We start from the raw sequence: 23,176 nt of genomic DNA, 5'->3' as shown, positions 1-23,176 counted from the left end.
ATACTGGAATTGGGGAGATGGTGAGGAAGCTGTTACAAGAGTTAGGGCATTGCAGTAATGGAAGACATGAAGGCGCAAATGTGAGATTTAATGAAGGGAATCTAACATTCCAGGGAAGGGAAGGGAAAATCAAAGTCTCTACCCTAGGGTTGCTAGGAAACAGGATAATTGAGAAGAGGAACTGGTTGGTCAAAAAAGATAATGTGTTCAGTACTGGAAATTTTGAGTTTAAGAAATGACAAAGATAGTAAAGCAGAGGTGACTGGAATTTGATCTGGAGATAGATAATTTGGGGGATCATCCCCAACGAATGGGGATGGAATGAGGAGGAAGAGATAAGACAGAGGAACAGTCAGAAGAGTAGAAAAAGACGTAAAGGAATCTCTGTGATTATGGAAGTAAAGTCTAGGTCTACTACTTATTAGCTGTGTTATTTAATATCTCTCTGCTGCAGTTTCTTCATCATAAAAACTGGTGTAATAACATTTCCCAACTCATTGGCTTGTTGAGAGGATTAAATGAGTTAGTTAACACGTGTAAAGCATTTGTCTGGTAAGTGCCTTGTCATTGTTAGCCAGGAGAGAAGCCCCAGTGTTTCATTTCTGCTGCATTCCCATCCTCGTTTTCCCCGATTTCTGTTTTCTAGCTCTTAGTGCCTAGAATAATGCTGGCACATTAGGACTTTTAGTAAATGTCTGATGAACAAACCCAAGAGAATGAGGAATGGAGTTGGCAGCGGCTAAGCTGTTTTAATAGAGTTGGCTTGAGTAGAAATAAGATTGCAGCCAGCGAAGCAGAAAATTGTACAACTAAGTACAAAGTACTTACCAGGGACTGGCAGGAAAAGAGAAACGGGATTATGGTAACTAAAAATGGAAGCAGAGGGAAGGGAGAGTTAAGCTCAAATGAGAAATGTTTAGATATTGATGATTTTTACTCATATTTAACTCTTTTAGTTCAGACACTGAATTGTACATTGTCTCTTTGTATTTTTTTTTTTTTTTTTTTTTGCGGTACACGGGCCTCTCACTGCTGTGGCCTCTCCTGCTGCCGAGCACAGGCTCCGGACGCGCAGGCCCAGCGGCCATGGCCCACAGGCCCAGCCGCTCCGCGGCATGTGGGATCCTCCCAAACCGGGGCACGAACCCGTGTCCCCCGCATCGGCAGGCGGACTCTCAACCACTGCGCCCCACCAGGGAAGCCCTTGTCTCTTTGTATTTTTAAACAAATTTTCTCAATTCTAAAATGCAACAATTCTTCTGGCTTCTCTTTAGTAATTTCATACCGTAGGAAAGAGTTGTTTTAAAATAATAACCTAGCAAATTGGCTTTGGATGTTTTCTTAATAGCAGAATGAGAATAATATGCTTAATCTCACTCTGTCTACAGTTGGAGATTTGTCTACACAGTTCTTTATGGTTAATGGTTTACTGTACTTTAGACCTCACCACTTTTAGTAATCTATTGTACAGCTACCATAGTTGAACTACAGCCTCCTTAAGCCTTTTGGCATTTGCTTCCTGTGCAGTCTTCTTGTTTAATGAATGAAGTTCACACTTTTATATGCTTTGTTACTAATGGAGACATAGTGGGCTTCCTTTCGCACAGTTCACTGAGACTAGGGTAGCCCTGATACCAGAGCAGAGATAGAAGTGAGCAGGGTATCGAGACAAACGCTGCAGTTTGATAGTGACAATCACTGGGGTCTCAAATGGTCTCAAATGGATAGTGAATATCACTGGGGTCTCAAATGGAAACAGTAACGGCTGCTGTAAGGTTATTCCATCATCAGGCAAATGAGCTTATGGCTCACATGTTGGAGATGGCTGCTCCTTGCCCTAACCAAGGTTTGTCTAGAAAACTAGGCATACATAAAAGAAACACATTCAACTGACATTCGCCCTCGAAGACTTAGGATAATTAGAAATGAGAAAGTAAAAATTAGCTTCAACTAAGAATATTATAAATATCTGCTTGGCCATTCATTGGGCTGGGATAACGAGCACAGAAATCCCAGCTGCAGAGTTAACAGGAAATAACATACCTCTCAAGGATACGCTACAGTTGTAAAGTATAATAACAACCCCCTTTTCTGAGTGTCTGCTTTCTATTTCACTGAAAAATTTTGTTCTCTAAAATCGTATGCTACTAGGAACCTTGCTGTTGAAATTGTATCAGTAAGAATGAAACACTCCTTCCTTGCTTGAAGGATTTAAGTCACTTTGACACAAAGAAGCAGCCTCAGTTTCCAACCTAGGTGCAAAGCCTTCATTTAAGGGGCTCCTGAATACAGCAGTCCACAGGATCCTGAGACTATTCTGCAGTCCAGATCTGACGTTGAGTTTTTCACACACAGCCCTGCTTTGAAGCTATCAAAATATTGCTGCTTTTTATTTATTTATTATTTTTTTAACATCTTTATTGGAGTATACTTGCTTTACAATGGTGTGTTAGTTTCTGCTTCATAACAAAGTGAATCAGCTATACGTATACACATATCCCCATATCTCCTCCCTCTTATGTCTCCCTCCCTCCCTCCCTACCCCACCCTTCTAGGTGGTCACAAAGCACCTAGCTGATCTCCCTGTGCTATGTGGCTGCTTCCCACTAGCTATTTTACATTTGGTAGTGTATATATGTCCATGCCACTCTCTCACTTCGTCTCAGCTTACCCTTCCCCTCCCCGTGTCCTCAAGTCCATTCTCTACGTCTGCGTCTTTATTCCTGTCCTGCCCCTAGGTTCTTCAGAACCATTTTTTTTTTAAGATTCCATATATATGTATTAGCACACGGTATTTGTTTTGCTCTTTCTGACTTACTTCACTCTGTATGACAGACTCTAGGTCCATCCACCTCACTACAAATAACTCAGTTTTATTTCTTTTTATGGCTGAGTAATATTCCATTGTATATATGTGCCATATCTTCTTTATCCATTCATTTGTTGATGGACACTTAGGTTGTTTCCATGTCCTGGCTATTGTAAATAGAGCTGCAATAGACATTGTGGTACATGACTTTTTGAATTATGGTTTTCTCAGTGTATATGCCCAGTAGTGGGATTGCTGGGTCATATGGTAGTTCTATTTTTAGTTTTTTAAGGAACCTCCATACTGTTCTCCATAGTGGCTGTATCAATTTACATTCCCACCAACAGTGCAAGAGGGTTCCCTTTTCTCCACACCCTCTCCAGCATTTGTAGATATTTTGATGATGGCCATTCTGGCTGGTGTGAGGTGATACCTCAATGTAGTTTTGATTTGCATTTCTCTAATGATTAGTGATGTTGGGCATCCTTTCATGTGTTTGTTGGCAATCTGTATATCTTCTTTTTTTTTTGCAGTATGCGGGCCTCTCACTGTTGTGGCCTCTCCCGCTGTGGAGCACAGGCTCTGGACGCGCAGGCTCAGCGGCCATGGCTCACGGGCCCAGGCGCTCCGCGGCATGTGGGATCCTCCCGGACCGGGGCACGAACCCGTGTCCCCTGCATCGGCAGGTGGACTCTCAACCACTGCGCCACCAGGGAAGCCCTGTACATCTTCTTTTGAGAAATGTCTATTTAGGTCTTCTGCCCATTTTTGGATTGGGTTGTTTTTTTGATATTGAGCTGCATGAGCTGCTTGTAAATTTTGGAGATTAATCTTTTGTCAGTTGCTTCATTTGCAAATATTTTCTCCCATTCTGAGGGTTGTCTTTTTGTCTTGTTTATGGTTTCCTTTGCTGTGCAAAAGTTTTAAAGTTTCATTAGGTCCCATTTGTTCATTTTTGCTTTTATTTCCATTTCTCTAGGAGGTGGGTCAAAAAAGGATCTTGCTGTGATTTATGTCATAGAGTGTTCTGTCTATGTTTTCCTCTAAGAGTTTTATAGTGTCTGGCCTTACATTTAGGTCTTTAATCCATTTTGAGTTTATTTTTGTGTATGGTGTTAGGGAGTGTTCTAATTTCATTCTTTTACATGTAGCTGTCCAGTTTTCTCAGCACCACTTATTGAAGAGGCTGTCTTTTCTCCATTGTATATTCTTGCCTCCTTTATCAAAAGTAAGGTGACCATATGTGTTTGGGTTTATCTCTGGGCTTTCTATCCTGTTCCATTGATCTATATTTCTGTTTTTGTGCCAGTACCATACTGTCTTGATTACTGTAGCATTGTGGTGTAGTCTGAAGTCCGCGGGCCTGATTCCTTCAGCTCTGTTTTTCTTTCTCAAGATTGCTTTGGCTATTCGGAGTCTTTTGTGTTTCCATACAAATTGTGAACTTTTTTGTTCTAGTTCTGTGAAAAATGCTGTTGGTAGTTTGATAGGGATTGCACTGAATCTGTAGATTGCTTTGGGTAGTATAGTCATTTTCACAATGCTGATTCTTCCAGTCCAAGAACATGGTGTATCTCTCCATCTGTTTGTATCACCTTTAATTTCTTTCATCAGTGTCTTATAGTTTTCTGCATACAGGTCTTTTGTCTCCTTAGGTAGGTTTATTCCTAGGTATTTTATTCTTTTTGTTGCAAAATATCACTTCTTTTTAAATTTCACCTAACTCCATTCTTCGCCCACATTCTGTAACTCTGTTTTTCCTTTGTTTCCTGAGACTTTCCACAGTTATTCTGGTGTGCAGTCTCTCTCGCTGGAATGAGCCAATAATCCTGACTCTGTCTGACTATAGGTTTGTCCCTGGTGGTTTTGGGCTGATCACGTTAGGACAAGGGCATCAAAATCTAGTCAAGGCTTATGGCAATGGAGTAGAAAGTCTTCACAGGCAATGAAAATTTACAGGAAAGCTGGGGTTCAGCAGCAGGATATGTATGTGAACCAGAAATGCCACAAAACTGGCCCCAAAGCATTTTACCCACCACCCTAATTATGGTGTGTGTGTGTGTGTGTGTGTGTGTGTGTGTGTGTGTGTTTAATACTATTCTCCCCCAGAAGGAACCATAGTTTCTTGAAGTGTAGTTGATTCCATGGCCTAGGACAGGGAAGAATGAAGATTGGCCTGGAACCTGGAACGTGGAAATCAAAAATGCTTCAAAAAGCTTGTGCAGATTTAAAGGAGTAGGCTTACAGGGACCATACTGGGACAATTTGAGTGTCCAGAGGAGAATAATTATAGTTAATTGAAGTAAGTTGAGACTATCATGATACTCCAAAATGGGAAGAGATAAATAAACTACAGAGCAGTAGTTACAAAACAAAAGAAGAAATGTCTGATAGAATATTTTAAATTTTCACAATTAATTTCAAGTACACATATGAATTTTTGTTTAAGTGTACGTATAAGAAATACACAGCATGGAACTGAATAATTCCATAAGTGAGAACTGTACCAATTACAGGAAGAGGTGATCAGCACCAGTGAGCACACATACACCAGGCAGAGGGAAGATCCAACACTGTTCCAAAGTGAGATTAATCAGATGTCTGACTACATAAACTGTGATCTCCTTCTGTGAGCCCCTTCTGATATTAATGTGATGCTAATAAGGAATGAAAAATATTCCAATTATGTTAATAGACTATATATCTATATCTATGTATATAATTATAAGACAATGGTATATAACATTGACCACCCAAACCTTTAAAAAATCATTTTGGAGAAAGATCATGCCATAGAAGGTGTAGGCTGCTGGGCATCTCAGAATCTTGTACCCATGTTCCTGTAAGAACTGAGGTACTTACATAGTATTTTTAATCCACATATCTTGAAGACCATTCATTTTCCAGAGAATTATTTCTAACATCGCTTATGCTAATTAATATGCTTCAGTGAACGTGGAGATCATAGCAGTTGAAGTAAATGCCTGTTGATATGTCTAATGTTTTCGGAGCCCTTTCGTTGTGCGAAGATCGTGCAGTTAGCATGTCTGGCTAGGTAAACATAATGATAATGCTGACGATGAGGACACAGGCACAAGACTTCTGAACAATATGTAATATAAACTATACAGTAAGTCTCCTACATACGAACGAGGTCTGTTCCGAGAACATGTTTGTAAGTCCAATTTGTTCCTAAGTCCAACAAAGTTAGCCCAGGTACCCAACTAACAAAGTCAGCTATAGAGTACTGTAATAGGTTTATAATACTTTCACACAAATAATACATAAAAAACAAGCAAAAAATAAAACATTTGAAACCTTATAGTACAGTATCTTGAAAAGTACAGTAGTACAGTACAACAGCTGGCATATACGCGCTGGCATCAAGTGAACAGGCAAGAAGAGTTACTGACTGGAGGAGGGAGAGGAGGTGGGAGATGGTAGAGCTGAAGGATCGTCAGCAATAGGAGAGGGAGGGCAAGCTGCAATTTCACTCACGCCTGGCGTTGATGGAATGCACGTTCGCATCTTTGAAAGTTCGCCACTTGAAGGTTGGTATATAGGGGAATTACTGTAAGTTTAAATAAGAGGTAACAAAGGAGTTTCATGAAGGAGGAAGTTAAAGGAAGTTACAGAAGTTGCCAACGCTGTCGAAAGAAGTTTCTGTTACTTTACGAGTTCTTGGAGGTGCTACAACAGCTTTGCCAGGCACGAATTCCTAAGTCTAAGCCCAATTCCTATTTGCCGCCCAGTCACCTGGTGAGGACTACAGCTCCCAGAAGGCAACGCTCCGCTCCCTTGACTCCTGCTTCCTTAGCCGGCCGGGAGTTGTAGTTTACAAGAGAGCGCCTTGGAACCGGGTTTCACGCACTCGTCAACATAGACTGGGCGGAACAGGCCTCTCCTCCATCCGGATCCTCCCGTTTTCCGCAGCCTTCCGATTCATTAGCCTAATCTTTGTGCTTGGCTGGGCGGGAATCCGTGGCTGGTCGGCCGGCGAGGCGCTCTAGGCCGAGCGGCTTTCGTCTCTATGACCCCAGGAGGCGGTCCCCGGTGTCCTGCGCAGCGCGCGCGAAGGGGGCGCGCGTCAGTTCCGCGCGGTGCTGTCGGGGAACCATGGCTCCTCAGAGAGGTGAGGCCGGGGGCTGCTGGGACTGGGGACTTGGGACCCCGCGGGGGGCGGTGGCGAGCGGGCGTCAGCGCTGGTCTGCACCTGTCGGCGGCTGGCCATCCTCCGCGCCCGCGGGGCTCTGGGGCCCAGGGGCCAGGCTGGGGCGTCGGGCAGCAGGAGTTTGTGTTGAGCCGCTCTCGGGCTTGAGCGCGCGCCGCCGCCGCTCGTGGCAGTGCGGGGCAGCCAGCCTCCCACTGCGGCTGCCTTCCCCGCGGCGTACTCCGCGATGGACAGTTCGGCGGCCCGAAACTGCGCCTGCCTCGACGAGTTGGCAGTGGGTGGGAACCGAATTCAGACAGACCCGGCGAGGGGCCGGGGCGCAGGTGCGGGGCTGGAGACGCATCACCCAGCGGGAGGCAGGACCGGTTTCTGTCCTGGCCGGGGTCACCGCGGCTGCTGTCTCCGCTGCGTCTCCTGCCCTAGGATGCACAGAGGCATAAGGGCATGCTCCGGGTGCAGAGCCTAAGCAGCGGCTGGCGCACGTAACAGCCACTAAAAACATCATTGGGGCATTAAAATAGCATTGCAGCCGTAACGAGGTGAAGAAAGCAGTCGTTAACAGAGTTACTTCCAAGGAGAATGTTGTATGTTGTTAGAAGGAATACTTTGATATTTTGCCGGAGGGGTGGGGCGAGATCCACTACCCCGCCCCCTTCCCCAGGGATAGCACATTAGAGTAATACTGTTTGATGACTAATTGCCATTTCGTGAGGGTGAGTCTGATTAACTCCGCAGCACTTCTGCTTTGCTGAGTCCGGTAAGTAAGTAAGGACGAGAGCTGAATTTCTGAATGGTAGAGCAGTAGCTAGGAGAGGTTGGGCAACACTCTTTCTCCACCCTTCTTTCGTAGAGCTCTTGGCTTTACCTCTGAATAAAGTTGAGCAAATATTTAAAGAATAGCTTTTTGCATGGGTACCAAATTATTTTCCTGGTTGAAGAGGCCACGTTTATTATTCAGGCCCTGCCCAGGGGGTACTGTCTGTAGTTGCATATGCTTCTCTTATTTGCTTTTCAAATAAGCCCAACCTTAAGTCTTTTTGTAGCAACACAGGAAGTAAAGGGAAAAAAGTAGAATTGTTTTGATAACTGACATAAAATGGGAATAGCGAGATTAATGGTGAAGGCAAGTTCAGAATTACATAAGTCGAATCATTATCTGAAGTAGTTGCCACAATTTACAGATTTAGGTTTACTGCCAATACATATTTGCTGTGCCTGGGTCATGTTATAAATCTTATATATGCCCACTAGAAATGTGTAATACAAAATTGGTTTCCTGAGCTTCCTGATATTCACAAAGGATTTATTTATCTGGGACTTAATGAATTTCCAAGTTCTCAGGTGTTACAAATAATGTCTCCTCTAAAATACAGTAAAGTATAACTGAGCAAAAGATTTAACTCCACACTGTAAATTTCATTTGGGGGGCATTTTCCACACAAAAACAGATACTGTGTGGGAGCTAATGGGAACTTTGTGAGAAGGAGAAAACAGTGCTTATGTGCCAGTGTGCCCACTCAACAATGCAGTTGAGTTGTGGACTTTTTTTTTTCTCGTGGCGGAGCCTCTGGGCATACGGGGTGGAACCCACGCCCCCTGCAGTGGAAGCGCGAAGTCTTAACCACTGGCCCACCTGGGAAGTCCCTGTATGGACTTTTGATATTACCCTGAAAAAAAACTGAAATTGCTAATAATTGAACTTTCATATTGGAGAATTAATGACTGGAGTGAAGAAGATATTTTGATCTAATGGTAAGCTGAAATTAGAGAAAATAATGCTTAAAAAAGCATTAAGTATTTTTAAAAAGTTTATTATATGTTTTAAAAGTGGTATTTTATACCAAAGCCCTATATGTTATACAAATATCTAAACTTATTTGTTTACGCTTCTATTTCCATCAGTAGTTATTTTCAAGAATATCATCTATATTTCCATTAATCACGATTCTAAGAGGTGTACTTTCAAAGTGTTAAACATTCACTATGTTGTTTTGGAATCAGGAACCTATATAAGAGCTAAAATAAAGTAGTTTTTAGTTTGGCGATCCTAACATCTCTTATTTATGAAAGTATTGATAATCTAGGATATGGGCTGGTAAACTTTTTCTGTTAACGGCTGATGGTCTCAGTCATAACTACTCATCCTGCTGTTGCCCGGCAAAAAAAAAAGTAGCCATAGATAGTTCAGAAACAAATGAGCGTAGTTGTGTTCCAGTAAAACGTTTTTTATGGACACTGAATCTGAATGTCATACAGTTTTCACACATCCCAAAAGATTAACGAAAAACTTTTTTCCAACCGTTTAAAAATGTAAAACTATTCTCAGCTTGCAGGTCATATAAAAATGAGAGGAAATGTAGGTTGCTCACCCCCGATCAAGAAGATGGGAAATGCTTTCTCCTGTACTGCTGTTTATTTTTTAAGTTTTACATTTCCTCCTGTGTAGGAAACTTTTAGAGCAAGCAAAGTATTCTAGTAATCTCCTTCAATCCCTTTTACATTAACATTGCTTTTTGGGTCCTCGGATCTATTGGAAAGAAAGTTTAGGCAGAGAAGCTCTATTTCTTCTATTTTACCATATTACTTTTCAGTTAAGACCTAATGTAATTTAAAAAATCTGCCTGAAACTTACAAATAATTCTTTAATTCACCCAGGAAAAAATATTTATATTGAATAATCTGTTTCCTAGTGAGTTTCTACCTTACCATATAACTTATTTGAAACTCCTATTTTATTTTCCTGTGCAAGTCACCTTTGAATTGTGGTTAGGCTCCCAAAGTGGTGAACAAAAGTGTACGTAGGGGTAATGTAGTTACAGTAGCAGCCCAGAGTTACCCCCTGTCCCTCTGGTTCTTAACCCACGTTGTCAAAGTATGGCCCATTGGTCAAACCCAGCCTATCACTTGTTTTTGTATGGCCTATCAGCTAAGAATGGTTTTTACAGGTGAATGTTTGTAATTAATCTGATGGATCGCACCCCATAGAATTCCCTTCTTCTCAATATTGTAAAGCATTGTACTCAATAATTATTATATTTTGAATTTTTCCAATTAAATATAAATTAAATGTGAAAGTATATTTTCTCTCTTGTCACCTAAGTACCTACATGATATCCTTGATTTTGCCTTGTGGCCTAAAAAATCTAAAATATTTACTCTTGGCCCTTTACAGAAAAAATTTGCTGATCCCTGTTTAACATGTGCCTGAGATTTGAAAGGTTACAGGTAGCTGGGGATGAGAGAGGTGTGAAGTGGGTAAAGAAAGTAGACATAGTTTGAGCATTAGGTGATGGTAGTCTCAGAGCAGGGCTGGGAGTATGGAAGGAGCCCTGGTACACCGGTGCTTGTGGTTTTATTGAAGGTGTTAGACCGGCCCTGGCACCTGAGTGATGGCTGCTGCTCAGATATACTTGCAAGAAGTTCTTAAATTGAGTGTTCATAAGTTGTGTATATTTCCTGGATTTCAAGTTTTACAGAACTTCTTTCTTAATACTCTTTTTTATGGTGTTATGAATTATCTTTCTTATAATGCTATGAAATGAGAGGCTGGATGTAATTTGTTTTTTATTATGATGAAGTTCTATATTATTTTATCACTCCGTTATTTTGTTTTCTTTCTGCTGTCTCTCTATTTAGAACATACATTGCAGTAATCGTTTTCATCTTGCTTTTGTGTTTTGCTTTCACAAGTATGAATTATAAAGATATATAAAGTATGTGATTTATAACATCCTAAACTAGAGTTAGTTATGCCATATAACCTTGCACTTAAGCCCTCCCCAGGAACAAAATCTATGCCTAACCAGTTGATACTTAAAGTCAGCTGTGTTTTGTGTGTGTATGTTTGTTTCTGTTCATGTAGTTGGAAAATATTGTTTTGAAATAAATTTTTAAACGTATTTTGTGCTTGAAATTGGAAGGCATTTTGAGGTATAACACTGCTTAACTTTTATATACATAATATTGTCTACTAAATAATATCTTTGTTGCACGTATTTTCCAGAAAATGTCAATTTATTATTCAAGTTATACTGCTTGGCAGTGATGACCCTGGTGGCTGCAACTTACACCATAGCTTTAAGATACACAAGGACATCAGACAAAGAACTCTACTTTTCAACCACAGCCGTGTGTATCACAGAAGTTATAAAGTTATTGCTAAGTGTGGGAATTTTAGCTAAGTGAGTATAAATACTTTTTAGTGTGTTATTAATTTTTTACTCAGTTATGTTCTTTATCAGAAGATTCAAGCTACATCTTTGTATGTTTGATTGCTTTAGAGCAGTCTTCCTCAACTCAGGACAGTTTTGCTCCCTCAGAGATATTATTCTGGTTGACCCAACTTGGGGGATGCTACTGGCATCAAGTAGGTGGAGGCCAAGGGTGCTGATAAATGTCCTACAATGTCCTGTCCTCCAGGACAGCACTCCATAACAGAGAATTACCCAGCCCCACATATTAGTAGTGCCGAAGTTGAAGAATTCCACCCTAAAGCAGGGGTTAGCAAACTGTGGCCCATTGGCCAAATCCAGTTTGCTGCTTATTTTTGTTGCAACAGAGACAGTATGGTGGCTCACAGAGCCTAGACTATTTACGATTTGGTTCTTACAGGAAACATTTGCTGACTTCTGTTGTAGAGGAATATTATGATAATAATAGTTATCATTTCTTTTTTTTTTTAAGGGGCTTCAAATGCTTGGCTTATTTATTTACATTTATTTATTTGTATTATTATTATTTATTTATTTTTAATTTATTATTTATTCATTATTTATTTATTATTTATCATTTATTCATTTATTATTGATTGATTGATTGGTGGCTGGGTTGGGTCTTCATTTCTGTGCAAGGGCTTTCTCTAGTTGTGGCAAGCGGGGGCCACTCTTCATCACAGTGCGCGGGCCTCTCACTATCGCGGCCTCTCTTGTTGCGGAGCACAGGCTCCAGACGTGCAGGCTCAGTAGTTGTGGCTCACGGGCCTAGTTGCTCCGCGGCATGTGGGATCTTCCCAGACCAGGGCTCGAACCCGTGTCCCCTGCATTAGCAGGCAGATTCTCAACCACTGTGCCACCAGGGAAGCCCTAGTTAACATTTCTTGAGTGTTTCCTGTATTAAGTGTTAGGCACTGTGCTAAGTGCTTTTCATTAGTTATCTCATTTAATCTTTATATATTTTTTAGGTTAAGTACTATAATTACCCCTATTTTATCTATACAGCATCTGAGGTTCCTCCCTTGCTATACTTTTACTATGTGGCAGCACTGGGTTTTGTATCAGTAACATCCTATGAAAATCGTTTTAGCCAAGGATGCAGTATAAGAGAGGGTTAAGAATAGGGGCTTTGGAGTGAGACAGACCTAATTTTAGTCCTAGACTCATTGGGATTATGACTTTCCACGTATTCCTTAACTTCTCTGAGCTTTAGTTTCTTCATTTCTTCTTTTCTTAAAGTTTATAAGTCTTCAGTCCTGCCCATAAGCCCAATAGTTTTATGCTTGTCTGTTGTCATTTCCCACATTATATTATTCATAGACTGGAATACTTTAAGTCTGGTAAAAATCAGATGACTTTCTCACCACCAATAAAGAAATATATGCAGTGAGTTTATGGGGCTGAAAAGGGAAATTCTAGACACTGAGTCTATAAAACTAGGGGTCAGCGTCCATTCAAGACAGAGGAAAACAGCCATAGTCTGTGGATGAGAGAAAAACAGCAACAAGAGACAAGAGAAAATGAAATAAGAGGAGGTGAGCTTTGGGTTATGTTGTATAGTTTCTTCATTTCTTAATTGGAGAAAGTAGGGTTGTGAGAATTAAATAAAATCTGGTAGGAAATTACTTGGGGAACGATTTATGAGATGGGGACCCATCTGGGTCATGTGGGTGGGTGAATTCATCTAGGTTTCAAGATGTGGGCTGGTGAGAGTGGGAAGTAGTGAGGAATAGCATGTATGTAGGTTTAAATTACATTTAAACACTTTAAAATTTCATTTAACAAATATTTATTAAGTGATTTCTGTGTGACAGTTTTATCATAGGTGCTGGATATACAGGTATGAATGAAGTAGATATGGTTTCTGCTTGCTTGGAACTTAGTTTCAGTGGAAGAGACAGAAAATGAACTAGTAAACACACACATTATTACAAATAACCATCAGAAAAAAATACTCTAAAACTGGCTTGGGGAAGGAGGAAAGAACAGAAAATAACTTGAGACTTGATGGTGGAAAGCTTTAATAGAAAATTTGTGTTTAAAATTTATCTTGTAGGCAGAGATACTGTGGCAGCCTAACTTGTTAGGTTGCAAGTAGGGTAAAACCTCAGACCTTTCACAGCTTTTTACTTAACAAGATCCATTTTTAAGGAAATTTGGCTTCCACTATTCTGCATAATGTCAGGTAAAGGAGGGGCTTTATTGTACCTTTAAAACTTTAAAAGGCAGTGTTCCAAAGGAAAAAATCTGCTTGAAGCTCTAGAACAACATCCATATAACAATTTAAGCGTTAATAAATTAATAAAATCTTAGGGCTTAACTTCTTTTAAAACAAAAATGGTGGTATTGGAAAAAGGGGAATAGGGGAACACATTTCTTCTCCTTATTCCTCAGCTTCCTTAGGGAGAATGAAATAGGGCTGTCAAGCATGAAATCAGCTATTTTAAACTGTAAGATCAGATCATGGTTTTGTTGTTTCGTAACTGTTAAGACTTTTTAAAAACCAATGTGCAGAAAAGCAATGAGGCCTTTGGTTTAACTCAGCATTTGGGCTAGTGTCCTGCTAACCTGTCTGCATGACTTTTTGTTTTATTTTGATGCTTTTTCAGCTTTGCATTGCTTGCTATTCTTAAGTTATTCAGTGTTACGGATATGGTCAGTTGTAGTTTGTTTTGTGGAAACGTTTTTGGAAATTATATCAAAATATTAATGAAAGCAGAAAAGTTTCCAAGAGTTCACCAGACAAGTCCCAGTAATGGTGTTGAAATAGCAACAGTGTGGAACACTAAATACTGTACTTCATCATCATGATTATCACCAGTAATCACTTACTGTGTATGTCACCTGCATAGTGTAGAGGCTCTTTTATGAACATTTACCTGCAGAGTACACAAGACCAGGGACAATCAGGACAAAGTAAAGTATTATGACACAGAGTTTTGGTGGTTGGCATTTGACACTACATGGCTAACAAGAATTTGGCTGTGAAGAAGAATCATTTAAAACACAGCGAGTTTCCAAGTGGAAAAAGCACTGGAAAATCATAAAGCATGAAAGAAGTGAAATGCATTTGAAATTACTGGATTTTAAAGCAAATGTAATTTTTATGGAGAAACATGTTGGCAAATTATCATGTTCTTATTCAAAACACATTGGTAGAATGGAATACCTGCTATTCATAACAAGAAAATATTTTATTTCTTGGAGCAAAGGGGTTACTTTTAAGAGGGCATCTGTGAAAAATGTTAATCTCTTGAAATGTTAAAAGAGTGATAGAGAAAGGAGAATTTTACCCATGAGGTCACAGGTTGATAGCTACGGAATGAAATGAAAGGATATCGTGATTGCATCTTCAGCTTCTTCAGCAATATGTCATGAGACAATCGTTAATGAAACTAAAGCATAGCTGTGTGGGAAACATACCCAGTGAAAATGTTGAGGGCTTCCTCTCTGAGGAAGTTACATTTAAACCCAGACCTGAAGATTGAATGGAAGCTGGGCAAGAGAAGAGCAGAGAGAAGGTAAAAAGAACAGTGTGTTTGAAGAACAACAAATCAGTGTATCTGGAGTGCTGTGAGAGGGGAGTGGTGCTAAGATGAAGCAGGAGAGGTCAGCAGGGTATCAAGAGTAATTCTATGGGCCTGTAAAGGATTTTGGATTTTATCTCAAGTGCATTGAAAATCACTGAATGGTTTAAATCAGGGACTAACATGGTGACCCACATTACTTTGAGTTACTTTGTTGATTCCTTTGAGGAGAATGGATTGGAAGGGTATAAGAGTTGGAAGTAAGGGAGCTTATTAGAGCCCAGGGATTGTGGCCATGATGACAGAGCAGGTGATGAAGGTAATGGAATTGAGTTATGTTCTAGAAGTAGAATCTATAGGACTTGGTGATGGGTTTGGTGATTGTTGATTCTTACTATCTCAGTAGTTACCACAGACACTGAATTACTGAATACTGAACTTTTGCTCCTAGAGGAAATACGGGGATAGGTTCCTGTGAGCCTCTGGTCACAACATTTTCATCAACTGATCACTGTATAACCATGTTTCTGTTTAAAGACACCTTATTTAGTATGTATTGTTGACTCATTAGCATTGAACTCAGGGCCAACAGCACTATTAATCATGCCTGCACAAAGCTTATCTAACATGTATTTTCTCCATAAGGCACATCACAGCTTTCTTGCACTAAGGGACACTAGCCAGCACTTTAGCACTATTGCTATAATATATAATGTTATAAGTTGAAATTGCCTTAGAAAAATCAAAGAATAATGCTTCTTTGGGGGACAGTTGTGAAAAATGAATTTTTGAAAACCTAATGAGCAGATATCTAACTTCTTTTCTTTAGAAAGCAAGTAACTACACTCTGGAATACCAGCTGTTAATCACTGTCAAAATATGTTATGTAAAGTGCCAAACATCCTCTTTTAAGATTGCAGCAACTAAGTTTGCTGCCTTCAGACATTCAGGATTGTTGCTGTTGAGAATGGCAGGCTGCCAGAGAGTGAAGGTGTTAAGGAAACATTCTTCCCCGTCTCCCCTTAAAAACAGGTGAGGGAAACATGCAGGTAAACACAGCTAATTTTCATTTCATTCTCGTGCCACTGCTTTAGCCTTAGCTATTATTTCATCTTCTACGGTGAGAAATCTTAGGTTGAGGGAAGTTTTCATTTGCCAAAGGTACCTAGAAAGTGACTGGCAGTGAGGATTCGAAGGCAAGTTCCCTGATTTCTAATTTTCAAATTATAAGTATTTTAGAACAAAATAATTGAGCTGTTTTGTGATTAGCTAGGGCAAAGATAAGCATTTAGTAGCATTGTCAGACATTTCAGTAATTGCAATAATTTTATTTTTTGTTTTTCCTCTTAAGTTTTTATTTCCAAATGTTAAATTTTACCATATTCTTTTTTTTTTTTTTTTTTTTTTTTTTTTTGCGGTACGCGGGCCTCTCACTGTTGTGGCCTCTCCCGTTGCAGAGCACAGGCTCTGGACGCGCAGGCTCAGCGGCCATGGCTCACGGGCCCAGCCGCTCTGCAGCATGTGGGATCTTCCCGGACCGGGACACAAACCCACGTCCCCTGCAGCGGCAGGCGGACTCTCAACCACTGCGCCACCAGGGAAGCCCTAAATTTTACCATATTCTTGATTGCAGTGTATTTGTGTGGGTGTATATTGTTTTTATGTTTTGAGAGCAAGTTTTACACAAGATGCCCCTTTGTCCCTAAATACTTCAGTGCCTATTTTCTAAAAACAAGGACATTCTCTTACATAATAACAGAATATCAAAATTGACACATTAGTATTGATACAATACTGTTATCTAATTCATAGACCTTAGATAATTTTGTTGCCCACTGATGTCCTTTAACAGTAAAATAATCACACTTTACAGTAGTATTATATCTCTAGCTGCCTTTAATCTGAGACAGTTCCTCCATCTTTTTTTCTTGTCTTTGACATTGTTGAAGAGCATAGTCCATTTAATTTGTAGAATGTCCCACAGTTTATGTTTATTGATTGCTTTCTTATGATTAAATTTAGGGTTTTGGTCAGGAATATCATGGAAATGATGTGTCTTTCTCGGTGCAGTGTATCACGAAGCACATAATATCCATTTGCCCCATTACTGGTGATTTAACTTTGATTCCTTGATTAAGGTAGTGCCTGCCAGGTCTCTCCAGATAAAGTTACCAATTTTCTCTTTGTAACTATTAAGTATGATGTGGAGAGAATCTTTGAAACTAGGTATATATCCTCTTTCTCATCATTTTTATTGTCCTTTGATGTTGCCAAATGGTAATTTCCCAGTTCCATCATTCCCTATACATTTATTGGTTGGCATTCTACTCTAAGAAACTTTCCCTTCTCTCCCTCTTCCTCTCTCTCCCACCTACCTGTCCTTCTCCCTCTCAGTGTAGATTCATGGATTATTTTATTATATTTGCTGGAATCCATTATTATCATTTATTTCGATGCTCAAATTGTCCCAGATTTGGACAGTGGGATCATCTTCAAGGTTCCTCCTGTTTCTTTTCTTTTCTTTTTCACTTACATATTTTCATCAATCTTTGAGCAGGTTCTTTTTAGCATAGCAAGATGTTCATAGCTTATCTTATACTTTCCCTGCCCCAATCCCCAAATCATACATTTCTCTAGGAAGCCTTGTTCCTTTTTTCCCAAAATGGTATTTAGAAACCAGAATCTAGACATGAGGTGTGCACATTGCTACTGGGGGTATCATAACTTCTGGGCCCTTTCAGTAGCCAGAGCTAGGTAACATGTATGTGTATACATACATACCTGTCTGTTTCTCTGTTTCTGTATGTATGTGTTTGTGTATACAACTGTGAGTAATATATTGTTTGATACCTGCAATTCTGATCCAGTACCACAGAGTTCATTGCAACTTTTCCCTTTTCCAATGGTGGTGAGTTTGACTTCCATTATCCTCAAGATATTTACTTTTTTGCTCAGTCCTAGAATACATAATAAGTAGACTCAGAACTTCTAAGATACCGCTGTGAAAAAGCAAACCTACTAACTAAAGTTCAGTATTTGTATGTAGTTTTTTTTTTGCCTTTAGTTTTAGAGCATATAGTAAAGAGACTGTGTTTTAGAATACCTGGGTTAGTTCTATTTTTCTCCTTCCGTGTAATTTTGGTATTCATTAAAAAAACTGACAGGGTTGTTTTTTCTTTTTTTGGTTTCTGTTTGTAATTAATTTGGAGTTTTCTACCATCCTTGTTGATTTTACTTACAATTTCTAGTAATCTTTGGAATATGAAATTATACTTGTTTCAATCAAAAGTTAATTTAGAACTGCAAGAAAAAAAGGGGAGTGTGGGGAAGAATTAATGAATGGCTACTTTATTTTGATAAATAAGGTTTAAGGTTTATACAGTCTGATTGGGGAGTTTGATTACATGCATTGTGTGTGCATACAGTTTACACTGCTTTGCTTTTTAACTTTTTTTTCACTTAAATGTTTTATCTTAGAGATGGTTCCATGTCTGTACATAGAAATCTGTCTCCTTCTTTTTAAGAGCTGTGTGGTATTCCACTATATGGATGTATCACATACACCAGTTTCTATTGATGGGCATTTGGGTGTGTCCAGTCTTCTGCCACTACAAAACAAAGATGTAATAATTATCTTTTTATATGCACTGCTGTGTACATGTATAATTACATCAGACCACTTTTATATTGAAAAGGAAATTAATAAATCCTATTTTTGGGGAGGGGAGCAGCTTAGCAGTTGGATGTTGCAAAAGCTTTATATGTGGGTAAGTTATTTTTTAAGTATTTGACTAAGTTACCAATTTCTAAGTTATAATTCCAGTTGAAACATCAAACAATACATTTTAAAATATTTTAGTTTTTCATAAAATAATTACTATAACAATTCACAGGAAAATTGCTAGTTAGCTGTATGCTTTACTAAACGCTGTCATAGCTATTAAAATTGATACTTTTGATTTAAGTCTGTCATTTGTGATGTGAAAAGGAAATGAAAACACTGCATGTTGTCTTAGAACAAAGTCAACTTTTTATTGTTTGCTATCCACCACAGCCTGTAAAGACTAAAGAAACCTAGGAGGTGTAAATGTACATACACTTTGGGTGTGTTTCGTAATAAACCAAATGCATCTTAAATCTTTGTACTACTTATCCAGATAAGACTGGAGAAAATTATTTTACTGTTTCATAGTATTTTCTAGAATAATGAATGAAGCTCTCAGATACCTATGTCATAGATTATCCAGCCCTATTCTGTTTTTCTTGCTGAGTTTACATTTTGACTGCCTCTTTGTACTCAATGCTATAAGGGGTTCAGGGTCATGGGGAGGAAGTAAAAGTCATGTACCTCATATGATGGGTATTTTTGTCCTCAAATGACCTCATTATTGGTTTTTAAACCTAGCTTCCCAAAATTTTTTATGCGAGTTAATTTTAATTAACTTTGCAGATGATAAGAAATTTGTAAGGGAAATTTAGATTCCTTAAACTCATGAGTAACTTCTGCTGTATTATTCCATTTTGCACAGTGCCTTGGTAACCTAGCCAAGGATTTCAGGCCTCCTAGTAGTTCTCCTCAGATCAGGAGCTGGAAGAATGAGGCCTACTTTTGACCAAACATAGATCAGAAAGAATTGGTTTCAGCTGGTTGATAGGAAAGTTGGGGGGGCTGCAGCAGCGGAATCTCTCTGCAATCAACATGGAGCGTCAGCATTCCTTGAGGTAACAACAGGTTGCACATGGATTCTATTCCAGTGATAAAAATCAAAGAGTAAATTTAATGGGACAGACTATATCTAAAAAAATTAGTGTATGCTTTTTGATTACACACACGTTTTCTCTTATCTCACAATGTCATTTATATAATTAAATTCAATAAATTTGTTTTTAACAAAAGGTACTCATTAAAGTGCTTGGGATTTGATTTCCAGAAAATATCAGAGCAGGAAAATGGAAGAAAAAGTGGTCTTTGGTTTTTATGTTTTTTTAGTATTCAGAGAACACTATTCAAGGCTGTAGTATATTTAGAATTGATCATTTATCTTTGTCTACTTAACAGTAAAACAAAAGGATAGATGATTACTAGTGTTTTCTGGAAGATATATTGCTATTACTTTTTTTAACTTTAGTGAGTAAAACTGTAAGTTTTAGAGCTGTATTCTTATTAAATATATTAAATTAAGCAAGATTTAATCTAATACCGAAATAATTTATCTCCTCCTTTAAAACTTTCTGTGTGGTAACATTCCCCTATATTCTTTCTTATACCTCCTAAATCTCTTTATTTTACTTTCTAATATCATTAATTATTTTGAGCTTTTGTTTTCTTTTACAATTTCTTTTAGCATTCTCTGCTATTTTTTGCAACTTATTTCAAAATATCTTGTTACAATTATATAATATTGATATAATTCTAAGGTACCATGGTGAAGCTTGAGCTTTCCAGTAGTTAGCATTCTGGTATACCTTGGCTTCTCTTATATCTACATTAGAGAAGGAAGCAGAAAAAGATAGTAAAGTCTTCCTGGCAGTGGAGAAGTAATAGTTCCTAAGTATCCAATAAAAAGGATATAGCCAGAAGAGCCAAAGACCTGAAGGTTAATCTGGACACACCGTACTCTACTCGTTTTTCATGTTGAAGGAAAGGAGTACTCAGATTGGCTGGTGATGTCTCACAGGCCCTTCATTTGATGTGAAAGCTGAAAAGTGGGAGAAGAGATAAAAGTGACAGGGAGAAAAGGGACCTCAGCAGCCTTGATTATTGGTACAGCCATGGTTAATAGAAGAAGCTGTTAGATCCTTAAGCAGCCTGTATTCTAGCAGAGCAAAGAGAGCCAGTGATAAAGAGATCAACTCTGTTCTCTGGATAGGCAGAAATTCATTTGATACCATTGAGGGTTTAGAGTATCTCTAAGGAGTGGAGGTAAGATGGCATTGCCCATAGCTAGGGATTAGGGAAGGGATAAGTGGCTACTAAACTAGAGCTTGAGGAATCATATGTGGGAGATAAATGGACATGGAAGGAGGTGGACTGTGAAAGATAGGTACAAACAGGTACCTCTCAGTAGTTCTTTAGGGAGCCACTCTGAAGATACATTAGTATAGAAGTCAGCATTTTGGAAGGGCATTAAGTAATGATACAGTAAAAGCAGTGTCCTGTACTTCACACAGCCTGTAAGATTTATGTCTCTGCCATCATGTTTCCTAGTGAGAATTATGACAATAAAGAAAATGTTCAATTATATCACTTTGTTAAAATGGTTCTTTGAGTTGGACCTCTGTGATTCTTTTTAATCTTTTTTCTCTTCAATTTTATAATTGAGGGAAAACTTTGAGAAATTATTCTTTATACTCTTTTAAGAGGTGGAGAATTATATAGAACATCTTAGATTTGTGTTAAAAAAAAAAAGAATGGTAAATGTTTAAAGGGCCAACCTTCAGCTATCTGGAAAACTCTACAATGCAGACTTTCCCAGTAATCTTCTGGCATTCTCTCCCTCTTCTGCATGGAGTGTAGAGTCGCCCTCCAGGCTGTGTGCATTACTTTTCAGCATGTAGCTTTGGCAGCAAAGTACGGTCTGTAACTAAGAAGGGCATCTTTTGTTTCTGTGGCCTAGGCCAAATTTCCTGTCTTAATTATTTTCTTGGGGGCTGGAGTGTTCTACAGTGGATAAGGCATGGGTAGTTAATTAGACATTATGGACTCTTTGCTCCTCCTCAGAACTTGGGTAATTATTTTTGCACTATTTAAATATGAAAATATCCAATTAGTGACTGTTGATTCTAATGTTAACCCAAAATATAGAGGCTCATTGTGAGTTGAAATAGCTCCATCTTCCCAACGAAGTATTATGGTCCTTTTAAGGATCTTGTGAGGGGCAGTTAGGAGCCTTTTGATGTAGCACTTTTTTTTGGTGTTAATGCTTATAAAAGTGTTCTTTGATTTGTATTTTCAGGAAATAAGTGAGCTGATTTACAACAGGGGGAAATATGAGCCAGATTAGCTAGTTCCTCCTGAGGAACAATAAGAATACTTAAGAGCATGCATCAATCAATATGCACTCAAGTAGTAAGCTTTATGTATGTTCCAGGTACAGTTTACCTTACTGATATTAGTAAATTATTCAGATTTCCTGCAAAATTATACAGATACATACTTGAATTTTATGAGAATATGCTTATTTAAAGATTTATTGTCTGCCATATTGCACTAACACGGAATTAATTTACAAATAATATTGACCTGCATCACTCAATTCCTATCCCAAGTAACTTCTATTAACTACTAACGCTTTTTTCTTTTGTTTGCAATTAAAATCTATTGTAATTTTAAAAATTAAAAAATACATATGCAACCTGATTAATCTAAAAAATAATCTGGGTGAACTTGATGCAATGGCAGTTAAAGTGGCAGGGATTACATTAATTTTTTATAGGTAATATCGGCAGTTCTGGGTTCCTGGTACTCTCATTGTTTAATATACTCAAAAGCCCCTGAAACTTTGACCAGAGGATGAGGGTGGTAAACCTAATTGTCATATTTTCCCAGATGAAGATTGTAGTTGTTTTTCTTTTATGGTGATGCATTGCTGGTTTGCTTCTTTTAATAAATCTAAAATCAGTTAAAAATTCTAGAAATAAGTATCAATGAACGTAACACAATGTAGCTATCCTATGTGTGACAGTATCTAATAGAAAGGATGATCTTTCATTTTCTTCCTCATCCCTTCTCATTTCCCCTTTTTGTTTTCAAAGAGAAACTGGTAATCTGGGTAGATTCAAGGCATCTTTAAGAGAAAATGTCTTGGGGAGCCCCAAGGAACTGATGAAGTTGAGCGTGCCTTCCTTAGTGTATGCTGTGCAGAACAACATGGCTTTCCTGGCTCTCAGCAATCTGGATGCAGCAGTATACCAGGTAGGTGAAGTAGATGAAAATGGCAGGCGCAAAATCTTAAAAAATGTTTTCACGGTGAAAAGATGTTTTACTAACCCTTTATCAAACTATTGAATATTTTTCTCTACAGCTGTGTTCATATCAGAAATAATACATTTGTGTCAGAGTCTAATGTAAACCGAGCTGATGAGTTCATTGTTTGTTGGTAGGTGACGTACCAGTTGAAGATTCCTTGTACTGCTCTATGTACCGTTCTAATGTTAAACAGGACGCTCAGCAGGTTACAGTGGATTTCAGTTTTTATGCTGTGTGGAGGAGTCGTCCTCGTACAGTGGAGACCAGCCCAGGCCACAGGCGTCGTGGTAAGAAGCTAAGTGCTCACTGTAGCTAAACGGGAACTTTCCAGAGTCCTGATCACTCCACACAGTCACACGGAAAAGAATGGAGCATGATTCATAGCCTCTGCCATATAGATACGCCTTTTTCCCCTTAGGGTGATGTTATTGTCAAGGAGAGTAATACCTCCGGGCTTCCTTTTTGAGAAGGAAGAATATGCATAAACTA

At 38.8% G+C, this 23,176-nt stretch overlaps 2 protein-coding genes across 8 annotated transcripts in view; one reads left to right on the top strand and one right to left on the bottom strand.

Annotated features, from left to right (window-relative positions):
* Positions 1-23,176, top strand: part of SLC35A1 (solute carrier family 35 member A1) — a 39,491-nt gene that overhangs the window by 3,345 nt on the left and 12,970 nt on the right. For 2 of the 6 annotated variants that reach the window (XM_049695639.1, XM_004264838.3), the window contains exons 1-4: positions 6,815-6,941; positions 10,984-11,161; positions 22,474-22,633; positions 22,822-22,974. In XM_049695639.1, the coding sequence (XP_049551596.1) occupies positions 6,926-6,941; positions 10,984-11,161; positions 22,474-22,633; positions 22,822-22,974 (507 nt within the window). In that variant the 5' untranslated portion in view covers positions 6,815-6,925. Of the gene's footprint in view, positions 1-6,814; positions 6,942-10,983; positions 11,162-19,301; positions 19,441-21,674; positions 21,810-22,473; positions 22,634-22,821; positions 22,975-23,176 lie in introns of those variants that run through there. The other 4 variants (XM_049695641.1, XM_049695642.1, XM_049695640.1 and 1 more) reach the window with 4 other exon arrangements.
* RARS2 (arginyl-tRNA synthetase 2, mitochondrial) overlaps positions 5,198-23,176 on the bottom strand; it is a 113,577-nt gene continuing 95,598 nt past the window's right edge. Inside the window, exon 23 of one of the 2 annotated variants that reach the window (XR_007470705.1) lies at positions 5,198-7,847. The gene's annotated coding sequence lies outside the window, so the exon portion shown is untranslated. Of the gene's footprint in view, positions 7,848-16,090; positions 23,150-23,176 lie in introns of those variants that run through there. The other variant, XR_007470704.1, reaches the window with a different exon arrangement.

This window comes from Orcinus orca, chromosome 12 (genome assembly GCF_937001465.1).
Source record: "Orcinus orca chromosome 12, mOrcOrc1.1, whole genome shotgun sequence".
Taxonomy (NCBI): domain Eukaryota; kingdom Metazoa; phylum Chordata; class Mammalia; order Artiodactyla; family Delphinidae; genus Orcinus; species Orcinus orca.
Note: the sequence above shows the minus strand (reverse complement) of the source record. Positions and strands in the feature narration are given on the sequence as shown.